This window comes from Hypanus sabinus, unplaced genomic scaffold, assembly GCF_030144855.1.
Source record: "Hypanus sabinus isolate sHypSab1 unplaced genomic scaffold, sHypSab1.hap1 scaffold_458, whole genome shotgun sequence".
Lineage (NCBI taxonomy): Eukaryota > Metazoa > Chordata > Chondrichthyes > Myliobatiformes > Dasyatidae > Hypanus > Hypanus sabinus.
The window spans coordinates 172,553-195,401 of record NW_026781331.1 but is presented as its reverse complement, the minus strand read 5'-3'; the positions used below and the strand labels follow the sequence as shown (position 1 = coordinate 195,401).

Below are 22,849 nucleotides of genomic sequence, written 5' to 3'. Positions count from 1 at the left end.
AAATGTCACCCTGGTTTATGAAGTTGTTTAACACATGAACACCCTGAATCTAATTCATTGCAATAGACACAAAAAGCTGGAAGAACTGGTCAATCCAAGCATTATCCATGAAACGAATAAACAGTCGACCTTCTTGGCCAAGACCCTTCATATTAATTAACATCCTGTCGAGCACCTCAGCTCCATCGGGAAAACCGGAATTTCCAAGCGGCCAATCATTGCAACTAATATCCTCAGTCTTGGTCCGCATTATCTCTCCATGGCCTCCTCTTCTACCACTATGAAGCCAGTCTTAGGCTGGAGAATTAACACCGTACATTCCGTCTTGTTAACCTCTGAGCTTATGGTAAGGACATGGATATCTTTATGTTGCGGTATATACTGTATCCTTCCCCTTTTCTGCTTGCTCACTGTTATCTCCGACTCTTCTCTTCGTTTGCCTGTCGACACCACTGCCCCTCTTTCCCTTCCCTAATGATCCAATCTGCTCACTCCCCTCTCCTATCAGATTCCTTCTTTACCATCCCTATGCCTTTTTCAGTTATCACCCGCCGCCACTTCTTTCGCCCGTCCCACAATCTACGCACCTTTCTTCACCCATCAACTTATAGCTTGCCCTGTTCCCCCTCCTCGCAAACTCCTTATTCTGATATACTCCCCCTTTCATTCCACCCCAAAACTCCGAATCTTTATTCATTTCGGTAGATTCTGCCCGAGCTGCTGATTTCCTACAACATTTTGTATGTGCATCAAATTGATGAAGCCCCAACATAGTAAACCATCTCCCGTCAGGGTTCGCACCGGTATGAAGCAAAATAATTGAATGACCGTGCACTTAACCCTCGGATTGGTGCAAATGCTTTAACCGGAAGAGTATCTGCATTCATTACGTTTGTACCAACAATGACAATTGTTTTGCAGATGCGCTGAATTGGTAGCGTTTTTGAAAGTGAGGTAGGTAATCGTGTTGACTTAGTTGACAATCTGAACTGCACCGTCACTGTAAATATCACTCAAAATTGCATATTCTCTTAATTTTCCTGACGTGCTATCTCGGCGTACTTATATATTGAATGGTCCAGACTGAATGGCTCTAAAGATGAGCTTTCACTGAATCCAGATACTGGTTGCAGCAATAAGCCAATGGGATGTCGGTTATCGGATTACATTCATTCGGTGGATGGAAGAGTCGGGCTGGGCAATGAGTGACTGGATTCTGGAGACGGCTGATATGGAGACGGACAAGGAACCGGAAGTTCAACATTAGTGCAAGTGGAGATGCGGATTCATAATGTTATTTTCTATACGGTCCGCTTTTACTGACGGAAAGTGATGATTCGATAATATTTCATATTAGTTTGAATCGGAACCTCTCAACTATAACGGTCCAGACTGTGATCAGGTTGGAGCCGATTCAAAGGGGGTCAATGAGGAAGACAGAACATTTCAGAGATCCGCCGCAAATCTGCCATTGTCTCCTTGAGGCGGAGGAGGAACAATTGCTTCACCCAAGGGTTTAAAAATATTAGCTGCCTACACGTGTTCAGTATTGAAAACATTCATTTCTCCAGACCAGGGAGGGGGGGGGAGGAGAGAGAGAGAGAGAGAGAGAGAGAGAGAGAGAGAGAGAGAGAGAGAGAGAGAGAGAGAGAGAGAGAGAGAGAGAGAGAGAGAGAGAGAGATGATTTGTTTTCCAAGTAAGCTGCTGTCGTCGATCTTTCCGTTGCTTTCCGAAGTCCTGTTAAAGTTTTGTGATCACACAGAAGAGTACCGCCTTCACGCAGTAAAACTATCAAAGAATAAACACACCGATAATATTCCACCGGTCACCCCTTTCCCAAACTGCGATCAAAACCCAGCCATTCGTGGGCACTGAAAGAACCAGCAGAAATAGAACACACCTGGAGTCTGGTATTGTTACAAACAAAACACTACTTATCAGTATCCATGTAATCTCGTAATATGAATCCAGATAAATCAAACAGGTTAGCAGAGTTTATGCATATGTGTGTAAGTATAAAACCCCAAACTTCTTCAGCTTAGGTGGTAAATGATACAGTCTTACGATGGTATAGGAATGACGTCAGTTCAGTTCGTGATATTAAGAGTAGAATTGAGGAGAGAGAGCGAGAGAGAGAGAGAGAGAGAGAGAGAGAGAGAGAGAGAGAGAGACTGGAAAAGCTGATCGCTTCAGTTAGTCGCAGCTGAGGCTTGGAACTCTCCTATGCCCACAAGAGTGGGTTGATCATCGGTACACGGAAACACAACGAATGTGTGTGGCTGTCACTTCGTATAATCCATAGGAGTGGGTTGTGGAATATCTTGTGTTAACCCTTGCCTGGGTATGTTGTGTGGCAACCCCTGGAAGACGGTATTCCTGTGACAGGTCACTTTCGCTGATAACTCGTATGTGGACGGATTCAACGGATAAGAACTTCGTCGACGGTTATTTTGAAGTAACGGCCTTTTCTCTACGTTTCACCCTGGATCACAAATATCTCTCTCCCGTCATTTATTCCGTGGATTACTGAACTTTACTAATTTACCATCTCAAGACTCTGAGCTTTGTTCCCTCAGGCTCGATAGTCTGGGAATTATATTTAAACATATATACACTTAACACTGGCAACTTTCCTTTATTTCGTTGTTACTATATTATAAATAGATACTAATAAAGAGAGTGACTTTTAACATCAAAACCAGACTCCAGTGTGAACTCTAGTGCTGCTGGTTCGTTTCTAAAACGTTACAGTTCGTAACACAGTTTTATAGAACGAGTTAGACCACATCTGGAGTGTTTCATACAGTTCTGGTCGCCCCATTCTCGGAAGGATGTCGGGGCTTTGGAGAGGGCGCAGAAGAGGTTTACCAGGACCCTGCCTGGATTAGAGGGCATGAGCTATAACGAGAGGCTGGACAAACTTGTGTTGTTTTCTCCAGAGCGGCGCAGGCTGGGGTGAGACTGGATGGACGTTTACAAGATTACGAGAGGAATAGATAGAGTGGACAAACGATATATTTTTCCTGTGGTTTGAAATGTGAGAGGGTGAGAGGAGATGTGAGCGGCATGTTTGCTTCTTTCCACAGACTAATGTGTAGCTGGGGGGGGCGGGGGGGGGGGGTCCACCAATGCCGGCACGTGATCCCGTTTGCCCCTCCCATTTAACCGCAGATTGGCAGCACCTGCGCGTCTGTTTCCGAGGCCCCGCCTCCCGATGATGTAACAATCTCTCCGCGCATGTTCACAGTCTCCGGGTGGACGGTGTTATCCTCTCCGCTCAGAGCTGAAGTGTGTCGGTGGTGTGTTCGGGAAAGACTTTCGTCTCTTCCGTCGGGATCACTGTCTGCGGGCCGAAGATATCACTTTCCCATCGGTGAGTATTGAGACCGATCCCGAGCGGGGAGATCCGATGTTGGCCGTGAGCCCCGAACTGAGGGCCAGGAATTCATTTGTTTCCCAACTATCTAGGCTCGTCAGAAATGTGTCCACTTGACCTAATCTGCATTGAACGATCCAAACCAGGAGCCCAGGCTGTCTGTTTCCGCAGAATTGAAATGGAAGTCCGGCCGACAGGTCACGTGAGGCTGTGTGCCGCAGATTCGCCCCGCCCTCCGCGTTATGACGCCAGATCACGTGGTGTGATTTTGGCCACCGAGTCCCATTAACTTCCCCGAACTCGTCCCGTTTCCTGAGGCTCCTCACATTTGTTCTGGAGCTTTATGGCTGTTGTGTCTTCTCCCGGACTGGGGTGGGTGAGAAAGGAGAACGTCCCAGGTTGTGGGGATCTTTGATTTCACTGCCTGCTTTACCGAGAGACTGGGAAGTCTCGGGGGGAGAATGGTTCGAGCCTCAGCTCCACGCAGTAGAGCTGAGCCACACATTACTCCTGCAAGTTTATAGTCCAGCAACTGTGGTCGGTCCAGTATAGACAAGACAGGATCTGTAATACAAACTTCCTGAAATGGTCCTGTTTTAGTCTGGAAATGGAGTGATAGTATAACAGTAAAGGAAGCACAACTTTTCCTTGTAAATTATCCTGGAACCATTTTGTCTGTTATTCCTGGAAATGTGTCCGGTGCAGTTGTTGCTAATGAGGTTCACATGAATAATCTCAGGAATGATCGGCATTATGTATGAGGAGCATTTGATGGTTCTGGACCTGTGCTCGATGGAGTTCAGAGGGACGGTGGGGGTGGTGGAGGGATGTATGGTTAATAAACCTACCGAATGCTGAAAAGCCTGGATATAGTGGACATGGAGAGGATGTTTCCATTAGACAGAGTCTGTAATCTGATAGCACAGTCTCAGAATAAAGATGCTTCCCTTTAAAACTGAGATAAGATTTTTTTTTTGGCTAAAAGATGTAAGTTATGTGGAATTTATTGCCGCAGAATTTGTCTGAGGCTGCCATTTGGGTATATTTGTGACAGATTAATATACTGCTGATTGCTGAGTAGCTTCAGGGTTACAGGAGGAAGGCAGGAATATGGTGTTGGAATAAAAATCAGCCCTGGTTGAATGGTGGGACAGACCAGATGGATCGAATCACCTGATTCTGTTCCTGTGTCGTATGTCTTACCATGACTGGATGATGGATCCTTCTAATCCCGTATCGTCTGTGTCATGCGAGGAACAATAAAAGATTGTTCACTGTGATCATTATATTTTCCTTCAATGTTTAAATTTCAGTGAGTTTTGTTCCTAGTAGCATTAAGCAGATATGTTTGGTCCTCCTTTTCATTGTTAACGTGCTTCATTATCTTTCATGTTAAAGTTAGACTGCAGTGAGAGATTTATTGGAAGAAAAACCACAACTGAAGACAAGGGAACAGCAACAAGTGAACCAGCCCGAGAACTGAGAGCATAAACTGGAGAGGACCCATCTGACTCAGGGTTTCCATTGATTCAGTCAGGAGAAAGTCTGGTGAGTCTCATTTACTCAAACACTGGTCCTTTAGGCATTACATGCCTGTGCAAAGGAAGGTACAAAATAGTTGGGAGTGAGACAGAATGTGCCCAGACGAACCAGTTATGCCTCTGTCAGACCCAGTTGTGAAGAAGCCCCCCCCCCCCCCCACCTCCAATATTCCCTTTAAACTTTTTGCCCTTCACCCTTAACCCATGTCCTCTGGGTTTTCTTCTCCCCTAGCCTCAGTGGAAAAAGCCTGCTTGCATTCACTCTATCTATACCCATCCTAATTTTATACACCTCTATCAAATCACCCCTCATTCTCCTACGCTGCAGGGAATAAAGTCCTAACCTATTCAACCTTTCTCTGTAACTCAGTTTCTCAAGTCCCAGCAACATCCTTGTCTCTGCACTCTTTCGACCTTATTAATATTCTTCCTGTAATTCGGTGACCAAAACTGCACACAATACTCCAAATTCCCCCTCACTAATGCAATATACAACCTCACCATTACATTCCAACTCATATACTCAGAACTTTGATTTATAAAGGCCAAAGTACCAAAAGCTCTCTTTACTACCCTATCTACATGTGATGCCACTTTTAGGGAATTTTGTATCAGTATTCCTACATCCCTCTGTTCTTGTGCACCCCTTAGTGCCCTACCATTTACCTTGTATGTTCTACCTTGGTTTGACCTTCCGAAGTGCAATACCTCACACTTGTCTGTATTAAACTCCATCTACCATTTTTCCAGCTGGTTCAGATCCCTCTGCAAGCTTTGAAAACCTTCCTCACTGTGCACTACACCTCCAATCTTTGTATCATCAAGAAATTTGCTGATCCAATTTACCAGATTATTATCCAGATCATTGATACAGATGACAAATAACATTGGACCCAGCACTGATCCCTGTGGCACACCACCAGTCACAGTCCTCCACTCAAAGTAGCAATCCTCCACTACCACTCTCTGACTTCTCCCTTTCTCAGTTCCCATTCAAATTTACTACCTCACCATGTATACCTAGTGAATGAATCTTCGTAACTAACCTTCCATGTGGGACCTTGTCAAAGGCCTTACTGAAGTCCATACAGACAACATCCACTGCCCTGCCTTCATCCACTTTCCTTGTAACCGCCTCGAAAATCTCTAATATATTTGTTAAACATGACCTACCGTGCACAAAGCCGTGTTGACTCTCCCTAATACGTCCCTGTCTATCTAAATAATTGTCGATCCTATCTCTTAGTACTCCTTCCAATAATTTACCCATGACCGACATCAAACTTACCAGCCTATAATTTCCCAGATTACTTTTAGAGCCTGCTTTAAACAACAGAACAACATGAACTATCCTCCAAATCTCTGGCACCTAACCCTTAGATAATGATATTTAAATATATCTGCCAGGGCCCCTGCAATTTCAACACTAGTCTCCTTCAGGGTCCCAAGGAATAACCTGTCAGGTCCTGGAGATTTATCTACTCGCCTCAAGGTAGCAAGCACCTCTTCCTCATCTATCTGTATAGGTTCCATGACCTCAAAACTTGTTTGCCTTATTTCCATTGACTCCATGCCAGTTTCCTCAGTAAATTCAGACACACAAAAAAAAAACATTTAACATCTCCCCAATTTCTTTTGGTTCCATACATAGCCGACCACTCTAATCTTCAAGATGACCAATTTTATCCCTTAACTATCCTTTTGCTATTAATATACCTGTGGAAGCTCTTACTATCCTTCAGCTTGACTGCCAACGCCACCTCATGTCTTCTTTCAGCCCTCCTGATTTCTTCCTGAAGTATTTTTTTGCACTTTTTATACTCCTCAAGTACCTTATTTGCTCCGTTTCTCATATATGCCATACATCTCTCTCTTCTTTATCAGAGTTCCAATATCCATCGAGAACCAAGGTTCCTTATTCTTATTCACTTTGCATTTAGTCCTGAGACTTTGTTCCCAGGGTGTCCTCGTGGGCCGTCCAGAAATGATTTCAGCTGGTGACAACCCTGTTTTCCCCTTTGGGGTAGCCCTCATGTGGATTCGGGCTAATGGTCGGACCTTCAACCAAGTGAGTCCAGTCTCCGCTGTTAGTCTGGCCAGTTTACTCTTCAGAGTGCCATTGGCTCTCTCCACTCTGCCAGTGGCCCGTGGGTGGTGTACACAGTGGAATTGTTGCTTGATAGCTAGTTTGTTAAATACCCGTTTGTTTACTTTCACCACAAAGTGTGGGCCATTGTCAGAGCTCAGCATCTCTGGCAGGCCGTAGTGGGATTTATTTCCCGTAGTCATGTACGTGAATATGTGTGTTCCGTGTCATCGAACCCAGACAGAGTGATTGTAGCGTATGATAGCTGGAATCCCTTTTCCAATACTATTTCCTGATCGAGAGTGGTTGTGATTGCCCCCACATCAGCCATAAACAGAAATGAAATTCCAGCAACTTGCAATATTACATTGGGCTCTTCCTCAGGGGTGGAACTCACAGTAGGAGGCATCCTTGCTTGTCAATTTCTAAACGGGTTGTTGTCCCCACCTGTCCGTTGGTAGGTTTTTGTTCCCATTTCTGATCCCCAGATGTCGCCCACTCACATCCTCCTTTCCACTGAACATAGTCACCTTTAATATTAGTTCCCTTCAGGGTTGATCGGGATTCGAAAGTCGGGTCAGAATGATATGTCAAAGCTCATCACTTTCGATTTCGGTCATTGTCAGGCCAATCCATATTATTTGTTTTAATCATGTTGGCTAACTCAGTTGGTAAGCATTGGAGCAGTAGGGCATTGAACAGGGGGGACAGATTCCAATCATTAAATGTTTGGTCTCCTGTGAAAGTGCCGTAGCAGGCCACAAATCACTCCCAATAGTCTGGTCCCGATTCCCCAGGCTTAGGTTTGCATTCAAGTACTTTAATGATGTTTACAGGTTGCTGGAGAGCCCTTTCCAAGGCTTGAATGATCTGGCCTGTCTGTTCATTCTCATTATGTTTTCCCACCTGTAACTCCTGATAGCTTTGGTATCTCAAATCTGCCTTCCATTTTCACCCCTCGTCATGCAGCAGAGACCAAATAAATCTTGTGGAGTCGCAGTAAACATTTTTGTACTGCGGACACACTGAGCAAACTGTGCTGGGTTTTCTCTTCTGTCTGGGGCCTGATTCATGATCATTATCATTTCTTGAGGCTTCCAGGGTGCATACACAGGAATCACTGAGGGCTGTCCCTCCTCCTGCTCGTGGATTGGGCAGCATTCGGGTGGGTAATTGTCTTTGTGGAGCCATTAACTCTGTGGTTTTATTGGATTCTTCCCTCCCTGTCTGGAAATAATCCTCAGTATTCCCATTCGGGATCTGAGAGTAAAGAGAACCTCCCTTCCCTGTTACCCGAGCAGTCACCATTGGGGTTTTGGGGCAATGGGTGCACTTGGCCCCTGGCAAGGTAGGAGAGGTACGGGTGGTGCCCACTCCTCATCATGGTCACTGTCCTCAAACAGGGTTGGTATGACAGACATGGGTTTGGGATCCCTTGTTTCCCTATCAGTATGTAATGAAACCCAATTTCCTTTGGGATCAATAAAGTATATCTGTCTGTCTGTCTGATGTTGCTGCCCTTCTCTCCTATCTAGGCTGGCCTTGGTTTGCTTACTTTGTTTTTCTTGCTCTCGTTTTCGGCATCCATGCACCCATTCACACTTCACTTTTAGCATCACCCAACCTTTGCAGGTCATACCTCTACCCCATTGTCACATGCATTCTTACTCCAACTTGCTAATAACATACTGTTCCACTGCACATCTGCTTTTCCTTCCATTCCCTTTACCACAATTTCCACTTCATTCCACAGTTCATTTTCCATATCAAATTTACTGCTTGTTCTCATGAGGTAATATCCCAGGTTCCCCCCCCAGTGGCCACATATTGTTCCCCAATTTCTTATTCAGCGCTGCACTCAACATTTGAAAATCGTTTTCCTTGTCTGGAAAACTCTAAATCGACTGCAATTGACCCATGTTCTCTTTGTCATTTACTCGGCACAAAGCCTCCTGCTCAATTATCAATCAGGTAACTTTACCCGGCTGGCACATCCTGCGCAATTGATTAATTTACATTGCAGATCTGCCTCCTGCCACGAGGGACTGTACCTGCGAAGGAACTAACGGACAGCGACAAAAATTAAAATAACTATTGGGCACCCGGTCAGTCTCTGCAGTCCCCAGAGTGGTCCAGCCAGTTGCTCAGCCCGTCTGCTTGGCACTCCCTGTATTGGGGTCCTGTTCATGATGACAAATGTTAAAAGTTGAATCCAAATAATACACAGAAGCCCAGTTTCCTATCATCACCACAGTTTATTGTGCATTCTCCTGCAGGAGTTTGAGACCCAGTTGTCAAAGGGAAGGCATGCAAGCACTGCCACTATCTTAACAAGTGGACTGACTTGTTATTGACTCAGGTTACAGCTGTATACTTGTACATAGCAAGCCCATACATTACTTTTGCAAGATGTTATTTGAACTGGTACACCCAACAAGTCTGTTGGTGCAAAACGTAATTATTAGAATTGAGAGTTTGCTAAATCAAGGTTTTAGTTACAGGTGGATGTACTGTCCAGTCCTTGTCAGTTATTCCCTTTGCAAGGCCCTGGCTTAATTTCAAACAGAAGTTCATTCCTGTCCTATCACTGAGTCCTCCATTTACTCAAACAAGAGAACAATCGTTATCAGCTAAGGTATAATGTATAATGTTATCAGCTAATGAGAGTACAATGTATAATGTTATCAGTTCTCAGTGTGTCTCTCTGCAAGCTGCAGAGAACTGGTATTGAGCCTGTCTTAGCTAAATGCTGAAGACTGAGTTCACTTCAGTTCAAAATTCCTATTCAGTACCAATTATTCTTTTAGTCAGAGATTACATAGGTTCAAAATGATTTTTTTTAATATATCCTCAATTCCTCTGGTGGGTTCAGGGGAAATATTTATGTCGAATATAGAAACTGGTGTTACCTGTGTGTGTTGTGGCAATGCAAAAGTTGCTGGAGAATTTGCAAGTGGGAAGAAGTGGAGTGATATTTGCAAATCTGACTTTTTAAAGCATAGTTTAGTAAGCAAACCACATATGGACAATGTGCAAAAGCTTTGGTGAGAAAATCCTTCATTGCCTGTTACAGGTCTGCTACATAGGTTGTGTGAACGTGCAGATGAACTCAATCACGTATAATGTGGTATGTCCTTATTTATGTTGAGACCCTTTTTTAGGTGTATAAGATGACGAGGGGCATTGATTGTGTGCATAGCCAGAGGATATTTTCCCAGAGCTGAAATGGCTAACACAAGGGAGCAGAGTTTTAAGATGCTTGGAAATCGATGCTGAGGGGATGTCAGGGTAAGTTTTTTTTACACAGAGAGTGGTGGGTGCATGGAATGCGCTGCTGGCTTTTTGTGTGTGAGTATTTCAGTTGCTGTGGGGCCAGGCACCCATGCAGCTCAGTAAACAGGGAAAAATATCAATGGAGAGAGTCAAACTGAGTCAGGTCACAGATTGGAGATGGCAGAAATGCCCCATTCTTAGAGACACAGGAAGAACATCTGAGAGTTTAGTGGTCATTCCAGATACCAGCTCTCTGCCCAGTTAGAAGATGATTTCTCTCTCCAACTCGGGTTGAACTTCACTGTAAGAGTGTGTTGCCAGATCACACCATGACAACTCAAATGATCTCATCTGAAATGTTGTCCTACACCCATTGATGGATTTTGTATATCTTTTTACAGGTTAAAAATGACAAAGAATTAATCTATGGGAATCTCGAACACCACACACCAGTTTTGCTGTCTCTATCCAGATATTTAAGAAGTGGAACAAAGGATTTCCTCGATCATCCTTCCTGCTCAGACTGTGGGGAGGGATTCACTCAATCATCTGACTGACTGGCACGCCTGACATTTTAAACAAGGGAGGAAACCCATTCATCTGAAGGGACATCACCAAGTTGACACTGTGACGAGGCCATTCACCTACTCTGTGAGTGAGAAGGGATTCAGTCGGTCTTCCCACCTGTGGACACACCAGTATATCACACCGGGCAGAGGCTGGTCATCTGCTGAATTTGTGGGGAAGGATTCACACGGTCATCTGACCTAATGGCTCACCAGGGAGTTCACACTCGGGAGCGGCCATTCACCTGCTCAGAATGTGGGAAGGGATTCACTCGGTCATCCGACCTACTGGGACATAAGTTTGTTCATACTGGGGAGAGGCCGTTCCTCTGCTCATCCTGTGGGAAGGGATTCATTTCATCATCCAACCTGAAGGTACATGAGCGAGTTCACACTGGTGAGAAGCCATACACCTGCTCTGTCTGTGGGAAGGGATTCACTTGCTCATCGGAACTGAAGGTACATCAGCGAATTCACACTGGGGAGCGGCCGTTCACCTGCTCAGACTGTGGGAAGGGATTCACTCAGTCATATCAGCTGAAGGTACATCAGAGAGTTCACACTGGAGAGAGGCCATTCACCTGCTCAGACTGTGGGAAGGGCTTCACTCGGTCAATCGACCTCCTGGGACACAAGTTGGTTCACACTCAGGAGAGGCCGTTCATCTGCTCAGTCTGTGGGAAGGGATTCACTGCGTCATCTCAACTACAGAGACACCAGCGAGTTCACACCGGGGAGAGGCCATTCACCTGCTCAGAATGTGGGAAGGGATTCACTCGGTCATGTCAACTACAGACACACCGGCAAGTTCACACTGGCGAGAGGCCGTTCATCTGCTCGGAATGTTCAAAGGGATTCACTCAGGCATCTCACCTACTGAGACACCAGCGAGTTCACACTGGAGAGAGGCCATTCACCTGCTCAGACTGTGGGAAGGGATTCATTTGCTCATCCCAACTGAAGGGACATCAGCGAGTTCACACTGGAGAGAACCCATTCACCTGCTCAGACTGTGGGAAGGGATTCACTTGCTTATCCCAAATGAAGGTACATCAGCGAGTTCACACTGGAGAGAGGCCGTTCACCTGCTCAGACTGTGGAAAGGGATTCACTCGGTCATCCCATCTGAAGGAACATCAGCGAATTCACATTCGGGACAGGCCATTCACCTGCTCAGACTGTGGGAAGGGATTCACTCAGTCACACGAATTACTGGTACACAAGTCAGTTCATACTGGGGAGTGGCCATTCACCTGCTCAGACTGTGGGAAGGGATTCACTCTGTCACACGCACTACTGGTACACCAGTCAGTTCACACTGAGGAGAGGCCGTTCAACTGCTCAGTCTGTGGGAAGGGATTCACTTGCTCATCCCAAATGAAGGTACATCAGCGAGTTCACACTGGAGAGAGGCCGTTCATCTGCTCAGTCTGTGGGAAAGGATGCACTAGTTCATCCCAACTGAAGGTACATCAACGAATTCACACTGGGGAGAAACCGTTTACCTGCTCAGACTGTGGGAAGGGATTCACTTGTTCATCCCAACTGAAGGTACATCAGCGAATTCACACTGGGGAGAAGCCATTTACCTGCTCAGACTGTGGGAAGGGATTCACTAGTTCATCCCAACTGAAGGTACATCAGCGAATTCACAATGGGGAGAAGCCATTTACATGCTCAGACTGTGGGAAGGGATTCACTTGTTCACCCCAACTGAAGGTACATCAGCGAATTCACACTGGGGAGAAGCCGTTTACCTGCTCAGACTGTGGGAAGCGATTCACTCAGTCATTTCAACTACAGAGACACCAGCGAGTTCATACTGATTAGAGGCTGATCAACTGATCAGACTTTGGGAAAAGTTTCTCTCGGCCAAATCAACCAAATTGTGCATCATTGAGTTCATACTAGGAAGAGGCAGTTCACCTGCTGTGAATGTGGAAAGGGATTCATTCACTTATCTATCCTTATGACACACTACCTGGTTCACAATGGGAAGAGGCGAGTCAGCTGCTGTGAACATGGAAAAGGAGTCATTCATCTAACCTGATGTAAATCTCGCTTCGGCTAGCAGCTTAATATATGGGGGTGATAGCCACTCAGCCCGGTCAAACATAAGAAATCTCGTTTGGGTGGATGCTGTGTGGTGTGTCCCATGTTATAACTAAGTACCCTGAAATAACAAATGATACACAGTATGTGATTTAATGATTGATCTTTATAATTCATTCTTTGACTATAGGGTTAGTAAAAAAATCAAAAGACAAAAGGACCCCCACTCTCCGTTCACATCTTCTCATCTCTCCCCAGCAAAAAACACAATAATCTCTCTTCCAGACTCACAAGAAAAAAAAAATTCTGCCATCGGAATGCCTTGCACTCCAAAACCCTGTTATCACTAGTCATAACCTAAATATTGCTGCTACAGAGAAACCATTACATCAGCAGTGAAACCTTACAGCGTGTTACACTTGTGACAGACTAGCGGGTTCACACTGGGGAGAAAGTTTCAATAAGCTTCATGCTGGATATTTGTCCATCACCATTGCTGAATGCTATTTTGAGAGTGACTGTAAGTGCTGAACTCTGCAATTATTGCTGCTGCTCACCACACCCAGTTCTGCACCCTGGTCACTGGGCATGGGAGAAGATTCTCCTGCTGCGCATTCAACTTTACTGGGACAGGAGTTTAATATTCTGCATCTGAGACAAATAAATCTGTTCCATTTTAAACCCTGTCCTTGGTACTTACTGAATTTACATTACACCTATTGTACAGTAGAGAGTCAACTCAGGCTGGCTGGACCCTGCTAGTGATTCTGTTCCAGGACAGTCCTCTTAAATCTTCCCCTGTTGTTCACCTCTTCCTCTGTCTGTAGTGATGGGTTCCAAACAGTCACCAATCTGTTTGTGAAGAGGTTTCCCTTGAATTCTCTGCAGACTGAAGAAGTTAAGCTGACTGCAGTTCTGTCTGAGATGTTCTTTACCCCTGAAATCTCTGGACTGAGGAAGAATTAATTTCGGAGTTACCCTCCTTACTCATGGCTCATTACCACATTATTGGTCATTTTCTCTGCTTCTAAAGGGTTGTTAGAAAACACCACTGTCTTCCAAAGACTGAAAGCAGAATGGTAAACCATTAGCAGGACGTTCAATGGAGCAGGGTCAGAAACCAGAGACAAATCTGCACAGGGCAGAGTTTGGGGCTCTGGAAGATGGTTGGGGTAAGAACATATGATGAGGAGAAGGGAATCAGCAGTGGGGTATGGCAACAAATGACAGAGTAGCAACATTTGGAAGCAGATTGATGGAGAAAATCTTTTGGTGGTTTGACTGATAACAAACTATACCCGTGTGACCTCTATGTGTTTGGAATGGTTTCAATTATTGAGGGTGTTGTTCCTGCTTGTTTATCCTGTAATATTATGTCTGGATAGTTATTATAGATTGTCCTATCTGTAACAATGTATTGATTATCATATCATTTGTAAGATTTTGACTATAAAACTGGATCAGGCTTGAACTTACAGGCTTGTCTGAAGTGATGGAGGGCAATCATGAGTCAGTATTTTAAAGCAAGAATTTGGTGAATGATATTTTATCTTTATAAGTAACCAGTTTGAGTTAAATTCCTGCTGGATCCTGGAATGTGTTGGATTGTGTCTGGTTTCTCTTGGCATTTCCAGCACTTACTGCCTTAAATACAAACAATATTGTATGTATTTTTGATTTTATTTTCCCCTTTTGTTAAACAGCTTGTCTTGTATTCCTGCAAGGAACCCCTCTGTTTCTGGTAAGAGGAGTCAACATCTTGTCAACATCTTCCTTGTCAACATCTCATCTGCTGAGATTGTTGCGATGCCATACTCATACCACCTGCTAATGATTTCTTCCAGAGTGATGATTTATTTTTCTGAGTTGGCCTCTCAGTTAATTTTTCTGATCTGTATTCCGTATCACAACTGTATATACACACATGGAGTGCTGAATCCAGTTCATTTTTCTTGAAAATATAGAAGTTTTACCTGACTGTTGTGTGATCTTTCCTCGTGTGTTATTCCTTTTCCTCCTTCTGTCCAGGGTCATGTTAATCTAAGTGAGTTTCAGTGTAAATACTCTTTTCTAAAGCTTTCTAAAGTTCTTATTTACCTTTGTAAATTTTACTGATTGAAATGGGACAAATATATTTTTCTTATTAATAAGTCAATGCCGGTATTGAAGAAAGTGTTTATTGCCTTTGTTGTATTTGTTAACTAGTGAGCTCTGTTTGACAGGACTTCTTAAGGTGTGAACTAAATTTTTTCAAAGGTTTTCCCTATTTCGCACTACTTTCTATTTCTTTGCTTGTTGATATACCAGATTTGTGGGTATCAAGAGTCCCGGTGAAGGGTCTTGGCCCGAAATGTTGATTCCAATCCATAGATGCTGCCTGACATGCTGAGCTCCTCCAGCACTTTGTGTGTAGTTCTCTAGATTTCTAGCATCTGCAGGTCCTCTTGTTTCTCAGTTACTTATATATTTATTGAAAGAACAAGACAAAAACAAGCTGGTAGTGGGGTGGTGTGGCTCTGAAATATTAGATAAAATCATTAGAAAGAGGTGGCAAAGGGTTGGAAGTTGTAGAATTGAGGAACAGCAAATGTTAAAAAAAAATCCCTAATGGGAATTTTACAGAGACCTTTAAACAGTAGTAAGTATGAGGTCCTGAAATTACAATGGGAGATGGAAAATGCGTGCCAAAGGGCAATGTTACAATAGTCATAGGGGATTGTCATGCACTTGATTAGGAAAATCAGGATGGTGTTGGTTTGAAGAGAAGGAATTCCTAGAATGCCTACAAGATGCTTTTTAGAGCAGCTCATGGTTGAGCCCAGTTGGGGATCAGCTATTCTGGATTGGGTGTTGTAATGAACCGGAATTAATTAGGTCACTGAAGTTCAAAGAACCCTTCGGGGCAAGTGATCTTAATGTGAACAAATTCACCCGGACATTAGAGAAGGAGAAGTTAAAGTCAAATGTGGAATAAAAAGAATTAGAGAGGCATGAGAGAAAAATTGATCAAAATTGATTTAAAAAGATCACGAGCAGGGAAGAAAACAGAGCAGCAATGGCTGGAATTTTTGGAAGCAATTCGGAAGGCACAGGATATACCCATGCAAAAATTTGTGCACCCCTAGTCAAAATTTCTGTTAATGTAAATAGCTAAGCAAGTAAAAGATGACCTGATTACAAAAGGCATAAAGTTAAAGATGACACATTTCTTTAATATTTTAAGCAAGATTACATTTTATTTCCATCTTGTGGTGAACTACATATACCTGTCTGGACACCACCCCCCCACCCCCGCCCCCCCCCCCCCCCCCCCCCGCTGACTGTTCCTGTGGCTACTCCCACAGACCCCGGTATAAAGGTGATTGAGGCCTGAGCCCTGGCCTCAGTCTCCAGGATGTAACATGGTGGCCAATTGCTGCTTGTTCTTTCTTCCAGTCAATAAACGCCGATATCTCGACTCACGGCTCAGAGAGTTATTGATGGTGCATCACATCTTTTACAGTTTCAAAATAGCAAAAAAAGATAAGGGCCAGAAGCAGAAGTTTGGGCACCCTGCATGGTCAGTGTTTAGTAACACCCCCTTTGGCAAGTATCACAGCTTGTAAACGCTTTCTGTAGCCAGTCAAGGGTCTTTCAGTTCTTATTTGAGTAAATTTCTGGGTTCAGACATTAGTAGCAATGTACTAAATGTGGAAATTACAAATCACAATATTATTAGAATCACAGAGCCAAGCGGCACTGAAACTTCCAGCCCTTCCAGTCAATGCTGACCTGATTTTTGTTGTTACTGCCCATTTCCAACTACCTGCTCCAGAGCCTCCATACACCTCCCATCCACGTCCTCACCCAAATTCCTCTTTAGTGTCTAAATCAAACCCACACCCTCCACTTCCACTGGCAGCTCAGTCCACACTCTCACCAACCTCTGAGTGAAGAATTCCCCTTCAGGTTCCCCAAAATAATTCACTTTCACCCTGACTGTATGTCCAATGTCAGGGTGAGCGGGAGGATGGGGCAGAGAGGGAAGACAGGTAAGTGGGTGGTCGAGTGCGGAGAAGGAAACAGAGCAGAGAATTTATACTTAATATCTTCCAGAAAAAGTAATTGTTTGAACTTGTTGCAAACCTGCTATCCGTACCTTGTACATTCTTAACCAGATTATTGATCCAGGTGGCAAGTAGCAATGGTTGATGTTCAAAGTAAATGTTATTATCAGAGTACATATATGTCACCACATGCAACCCTGAGATTGTTTTTCCTACAGGAACACTTAGCAAATTTATAGAATAGTCAAAAGGATCAATGAAAGTTCAAGTGAAGCATCGAATTCAACTGTGCAAATGCAAATATCATTAAATATCAATGAATAATGAGAGCAATGGGTTATAACCCTGGGGAACCTTACTGGGCCCGGGCCTCAAGTCCAATAAACAGCCTCCCACCATCACTCTCTGCTTCCTACCATCAAGACAACTGTGCATCCAGTGAGCCAGCTCTACCTGGATCCCGTGTGATCTGACTTTCCACAGCAACTTACCATGTGAACGTTATCAAAGGCCTCACTGATGCCAATATCAGCCCCGATCCTGGGGCAGAGGTGTCACAGATTTAAGCATAGGAGGAAGAGGTTTAGAGGGATCTGAGGAGGAGATTTGTCACTCAGAGGGTAGCTGAAATCTGGAACACACTGCCCGAGGTGGTGGTGGAGGCAGGTCCCTTAAAAAATTTACGAAGAGGATGAGCATTGAAACTACCGAGATACAGTCGGCTGTGAACCAAGTGCTGATAAATGGGACCAATGTAGACAGTGAGTGGATGGTCAGAACAGGTATGGCCGACCAAAGGCCTGTTTCCGTGCTGTGTGATCCACTGCTCCGGACATGCTAAATTAACGATGGTGGCACCACGAGGCATTGATTTCAAAACTCCACACCCCTCTCCAACCTGAATTGAACCAGACTGAACCCCTTTCTCCCCACTGTGAATATCTGTTTCTGTCAAGGTAATATACCAATTGATCACTTTTGCTGAACAACTGGCAATTGGTGAAGTTCCTGTGTCTTCTTCCGTTAATGTTGCTGCCTTACAGCAAAACTAACCCTCTCACTGTGTCAGAATCAGTGATTAAATCAGACCCCAAACACTGTGCTTTCATCCCTGCATGTTATAAACTGGGACCATCTCACTGAGGGTCTGATGGAGACATGTGATCACATTTCCCCTGCCTCTGACATTTCAAATACCCTCAGAATGGTTTTCTGATTCAGTCTGAAGGTTATGGTACATTCAGCTCGTCGTCAGACCTGACAAACCATGTCTTCCCACAGCTGGTTCCACCTGTTTGTGTGTCCTCTTTCCTCCATCTCCAGGGAAGCTGCATCTCCACACAAACTCCTCACTTGAGACGACTGTCTATACCCGTGACACAGGAAATCACATCTCCGTCACTCTCCTGATACGGTATCTGACCTGCTCACCTCCGGGTATCCTCCCTCAACAAGCTCCTTCCTCAGTCACTATCTGTGAGATTATATAAAAACACAATTTCTGTAAAACGATCTATCAGACAGCTCCTGTACCCCTCCACCCCGGACGATGGTTTGCTGATTAAAACTCTCTCTCCTCAGACCCTTCCCTATTCCCTCTGCAAACTCCAGATATGCCAGCTGATCCGAATCCACTGTGAGGACATTTATATCTCACAGGAGGATGTAGAAACCCGTGTCGTTCTCTGATACAGAGGTCAGTGACACCCCACCGCCATCCCAATCTGCACCAACAGCCCATTACAGTGACAGCTCTGCCAGACACTGGGGCTTTGTAACAAACACAATGTTGGCAGCAAAATTAGACAGTAATTCATTGCAGAGAGAATTGCTGCTTCCTAAAAGGACACGCGAGCGTCCGACACAACGGAGCAGATCCTCCCCTGTTTACAACTTTATTTGACCCGGTCACGGAAATTCCGATCATCCCACTTTCTCACAACAACTCCTCCTCCGAATACGGTCCCCCAGAAAGTCACTCCTCTCACCCCACACCCACAGTCCACCCATAACCTCTACCCACACACACACAGACAGATACCTTTCACCCCATATCCCTCCTTGCCTGGGAACCACAACTAACTGATCCCACAGCCTGGCCTCGGACGCAAAGCTAAAACCGGGGCTGCGGGACCGGAGAGCCCGGAGCCTCCAGCCGTCCGGCAGAGCTCGTTCCCGACACTTTTCATAGAAACATAGAAAACCTGCAGCACGATACAGGCCCTTCGGCCCACAAATTTGTTCTTCCACGGCAGCCCCCGATTTCCACAAACCCGAGATCAGTACCATCTTCACGGAATCCTGAACAGAAGAACCGCCGGCGACAGCTACGGTCGGCACTGCGCCTGCGTTTAGCAGGAGGTTCTGGGCTGCACCAGCCGTGGCCAGATGTCCCTATCGGGGGACCAGTAGCCGGAGGCGGGAGGGACAACGGAGAGGTAAATCACAAACAAGACAAAGTCTACAGATGCTGGAAATTCAGAGCAACACGAACAAAATACTGGCGGAACTCAGCAGGGCTGGCAGCATCTATCGAAAAGAGTCAACAGTCGACGTTTCCAGTTGAACCCTCCTTCAGCACTGAGATGGGATGGGAGAAATATCTGAATAAAATCGGGGCGGGCGAGGAAATGTCCCGCTGGAAGGTGATAGGTGAAACCAGGTAGGTGGGAAAGCTCAAGAGCGGAAGAAAATAGAGTCTAATAGGAGAGGAGAGTGGAGAATAGGAGAAAGGGATGGAGCAGTGGATCCAGAGAGAAGTGATAAGCAGGTGAGAGGACGTGAAAAGTCAGAGAGGGAGGGAGGGGTGTGAGGGAAATTTGTTCACCGGAAGGAGAAATCGATATTTATGCTATCAGTTTGTGTGTGTGTGTGTGTGTGTGGGGGGGGGCGGTGCCCAGACGGAATATAAGTTGCTGATCCTGGACACTCAGGGTGGACTCGTCTTGGCACGTCGGAACGAGAATGGGAATCGGAATTGAAATCTTTGGACACCGGAAGTCCCGCTCGGATAGTTCAAAGGTTAATTTATTATCAAAGTAGGTCTCCATAAATAACTGAGTTTTTTTCTCCAGAGAAGCACGAAACGAAGAAAAAGCATGAAAGTCGTTCAGAGAGAAAAAAAATCAAATCCCACCCCACCCCACGCATAAAAAAGAACGACTTCCCGATCATCAACCCCCAAATCCACCCCTCCGGCACAAAAGGGAACAATAATATCGACCCCCGGTAAAAAAAAAACACTCCTACCCCGCACAACTGCGGAGGAGCCGGTGTCACCACTGTGGAGGCGGCCGCATCGGGAGCAGCGGACACAACGGGCGACCCCGGAAGATTCACAGGTGAAGTGTCGCCTCATCTGGAAGGATGATTGGTCAACGGAGAGAGTTCGGCCGTCCGGCCCTTTCACTGTGACACCCCGAACTCCACATCAAATCCGTCCACACGAATCTGGGTGAACTTTAATGACCAATAAATATAATTCCTCTCAGCGATCAGCTGTCTGAATGATCCCCTGACTCTGAGAGGAAGGGGTATCTATGGTCCACACTGTCAGGGTGTTGAGTTTACCAGGAGACAAAGACTACAGGGACGAGAGGTTTTCTGTTGACTAATACACTGTGTGTGGACCCCGCTGGCAATTCTGGTGTTGTGACCCGAATCGAGACAAACACCACGCTGCCCTCTCAACCAACAACACGGCACAGCCGGACACATAACAGGGGACATTACATCCCACAACACTGAATTCAGTGATGAAACCCGGGATTAATGTTGTTGTCCCACTGAGAAGTCCATTGAGGTGCTTTTAAATGCGAGCGGTCTCCCTCAGGTGACGTCACACAGCTCCTCCCCCACGCGCCTGACGTCAGACATGGGCTCCCCACACCGGGATCTGCCCTCACGTGCGCGGTGTCTTACGTCACCCACGCGCTGCTGTGCTCGAGCTTTATAGGTTGAACGGCTGGGCTAATAATCACGTGACCACCCCTTCCCCACCGCTGTTATGGTGCGAAGCGATGTCAATCACAGGTTACAACCAGTCGCGGAGGCGGACAAGCCGAGTGGGCGTTACCCCGCTGAGTCCGTCTCCCGCTCAAGCGCCGACCAGCTCAAAGCGGAGAAAACCCCAAAGTAAATGTCCGCTTTCTGATTTATTTCCATTTCCCTCCGAGGGAAGTCGGGGCGTTTGTAAAGCGACTCCCGCGGCCGGAGTCTGATGTATCGCTGAGAGGTACGAGGAGGACACTCGGCCCGTTGGTTTGATGCCGGTTCCCCTGGGAGGGAGGGGGGGATTTTATTGAAAGGATGAAGATGGTGAGAGAGGAGGCGGACTGGATGTTTGTCCCGGTGGGGACAGGAGGGGCTCATCTGTGGAAATGTCTGAACCCACGGTGGTGTCGAGCAGAGAGATTCACCACATTGGGGGCAAACACTGGCAGTGTTGCCCTGCAAGCGGGGCCAATAGTCCGGGCAAAGTGACAATTATTTGTGCTTTGTTGAGTTTGTACCTGGAATATGGTGTAAAATCCCGCTCCCCATACTGACACGGGTTATACAGACCAAAGAACAAACTGCCGGAGGAACTCAGTGGGTCGGGCAGCATCTGTGGAGTGAAATGGACCGTCAACATTTCGGGCCGAGACCCTCCTTCTGGACTAAGAGTGGTCGGGAAATAGTCAGAGAAAAGAGGTGAGGGGTGGGGATGGGGCAAGAGCTGGGGAGTGAGAGGTAGATCCAGGTGAGGGGGGAGGTGGGAAGGTGGAAATAGTGACAGGGGTGGGAGGTGAGTGGTTGGGGCAACACAGGGCTGCAGAAGATGGTAATTAATTCCATAGAGGATTAACAAAGAGGTAAGAGAGTATTTGTAATAGAGAGTGCAATGAAGATTCACCAGACTGATCCCTGGGGTGGTGGGGTCATCATATGAAGAAAGATCAAATATGATAACCCTTTCATTTAGAGAATCGAGGACTGAGAGGTGAGCACACTGAAATGCACAACATCATTACCGGTTGAACCAGGGATCTCAGTCTCTGAAACAGGGATGGACTGTGCGGGACTGAAATGAGGGGAAATGTCTCCATTCCGAGGGTGGTGAATGTTTATAAATCCCCACCACAGAGGGCGGTGAAGACTCAGTGATCGTCCGCACGTAAAACAGAGAACGGCAGATGTGTGGAGACCGAAGGGATCGAGGAAATGAGGATCGGGCAGAAACACGTGGCTGAGATGGGTGAGCAGCTGATGGTTAGAGGGGCTGAATTGCCTCCTGCTGTTTCTCACTTGATGTTTCAGTGTTCCTGTCCAGCAAGGCTCTGGAGGAATGTGAATAGAAATTAGTGTTTAGAAACACAAAACTGATTTAAATGAAACGTGAACATTTCCTGTTTGGGTCTGAATTACGTTTTGGACCTGGATGGGAATTGGGCCGGTGACTCTATGACCTGGACGTGGAGGGAAAAGGATCGGGGAAGATAAGGTGTGGAAAAATAATCATGTATCTGGGGTAAATATGGAATAATGTGGGGAATGCGGTGGATGGGTCGGGCAGCATGTGAGGGGTGAGGAGCAGAGTCACCAGTTCAGGAGGGAGACCCTCCACCCGTCACGTGATCCCGGTTCCTGTTCACGTTTTTCTGCAGATCTGCAGCATCTGCGGGTTACTGCTCTATGTGTACGTGTAGCTTCATCTTTCCCCGTTCAGACAAGGCAGTGAGATCCGGATCTGTCACGTCCTCTCATTGAGGGTGGACAATGTTTTTTTTGTCTGCAATATTTTCTGTTGTTTCATTCCACTGTTTTGAGGTGCTGAAGTGCTGCCGATGTTTCTGGGTGTCTGACCCGTTTATGTGAGAATTTAGCCATTTGTATTTATCTGAGCTTCTCATAAATGTGTAAAGTTTAG

At 45.7% G+C, this 22,849-nt stretch overlaps 1 protein-coding gene across 2 annotated transcripts in view; it reads left to right on the top strand.

The window, feature by feature from the left end:
- LOC132389005 (zinc finger protein 420-like) overlaps nt 1-14,872 on the top strand; it is a 73,452-nt gene extending 58,580 nt beyond the window's left edge. Inside the window, exons 1-3 of one of the 2 annotated variants that reach the window (XM_059961423.1) lie at nt 3,216-3,374; nt 4,776-4,925; nt 10,679-14,872. In XM_059961423.1, the coding sequence (XP_059817406.1) occupies nt 11,048-12,673 (1,626 nt within the window). In that variant the 5' untranslated portion in view covers nt 3,216-3,374; nt 4,776-4,925; nt 10,679-11,047 and the 3' untranslated portion in view covers nt 12,674-14,872. Of the gene's footprint in view, nt 1-3,215; nt 3,375-4,775; nt 4,926-10,678 lie in introns of those variants that run through there. The other variant, XM_059961424.1, reaches the window with a different exon arrangement.
- The last annotated feature ends 7,977 nt before the right edge of the window (nt 14,873-22,849 follow it).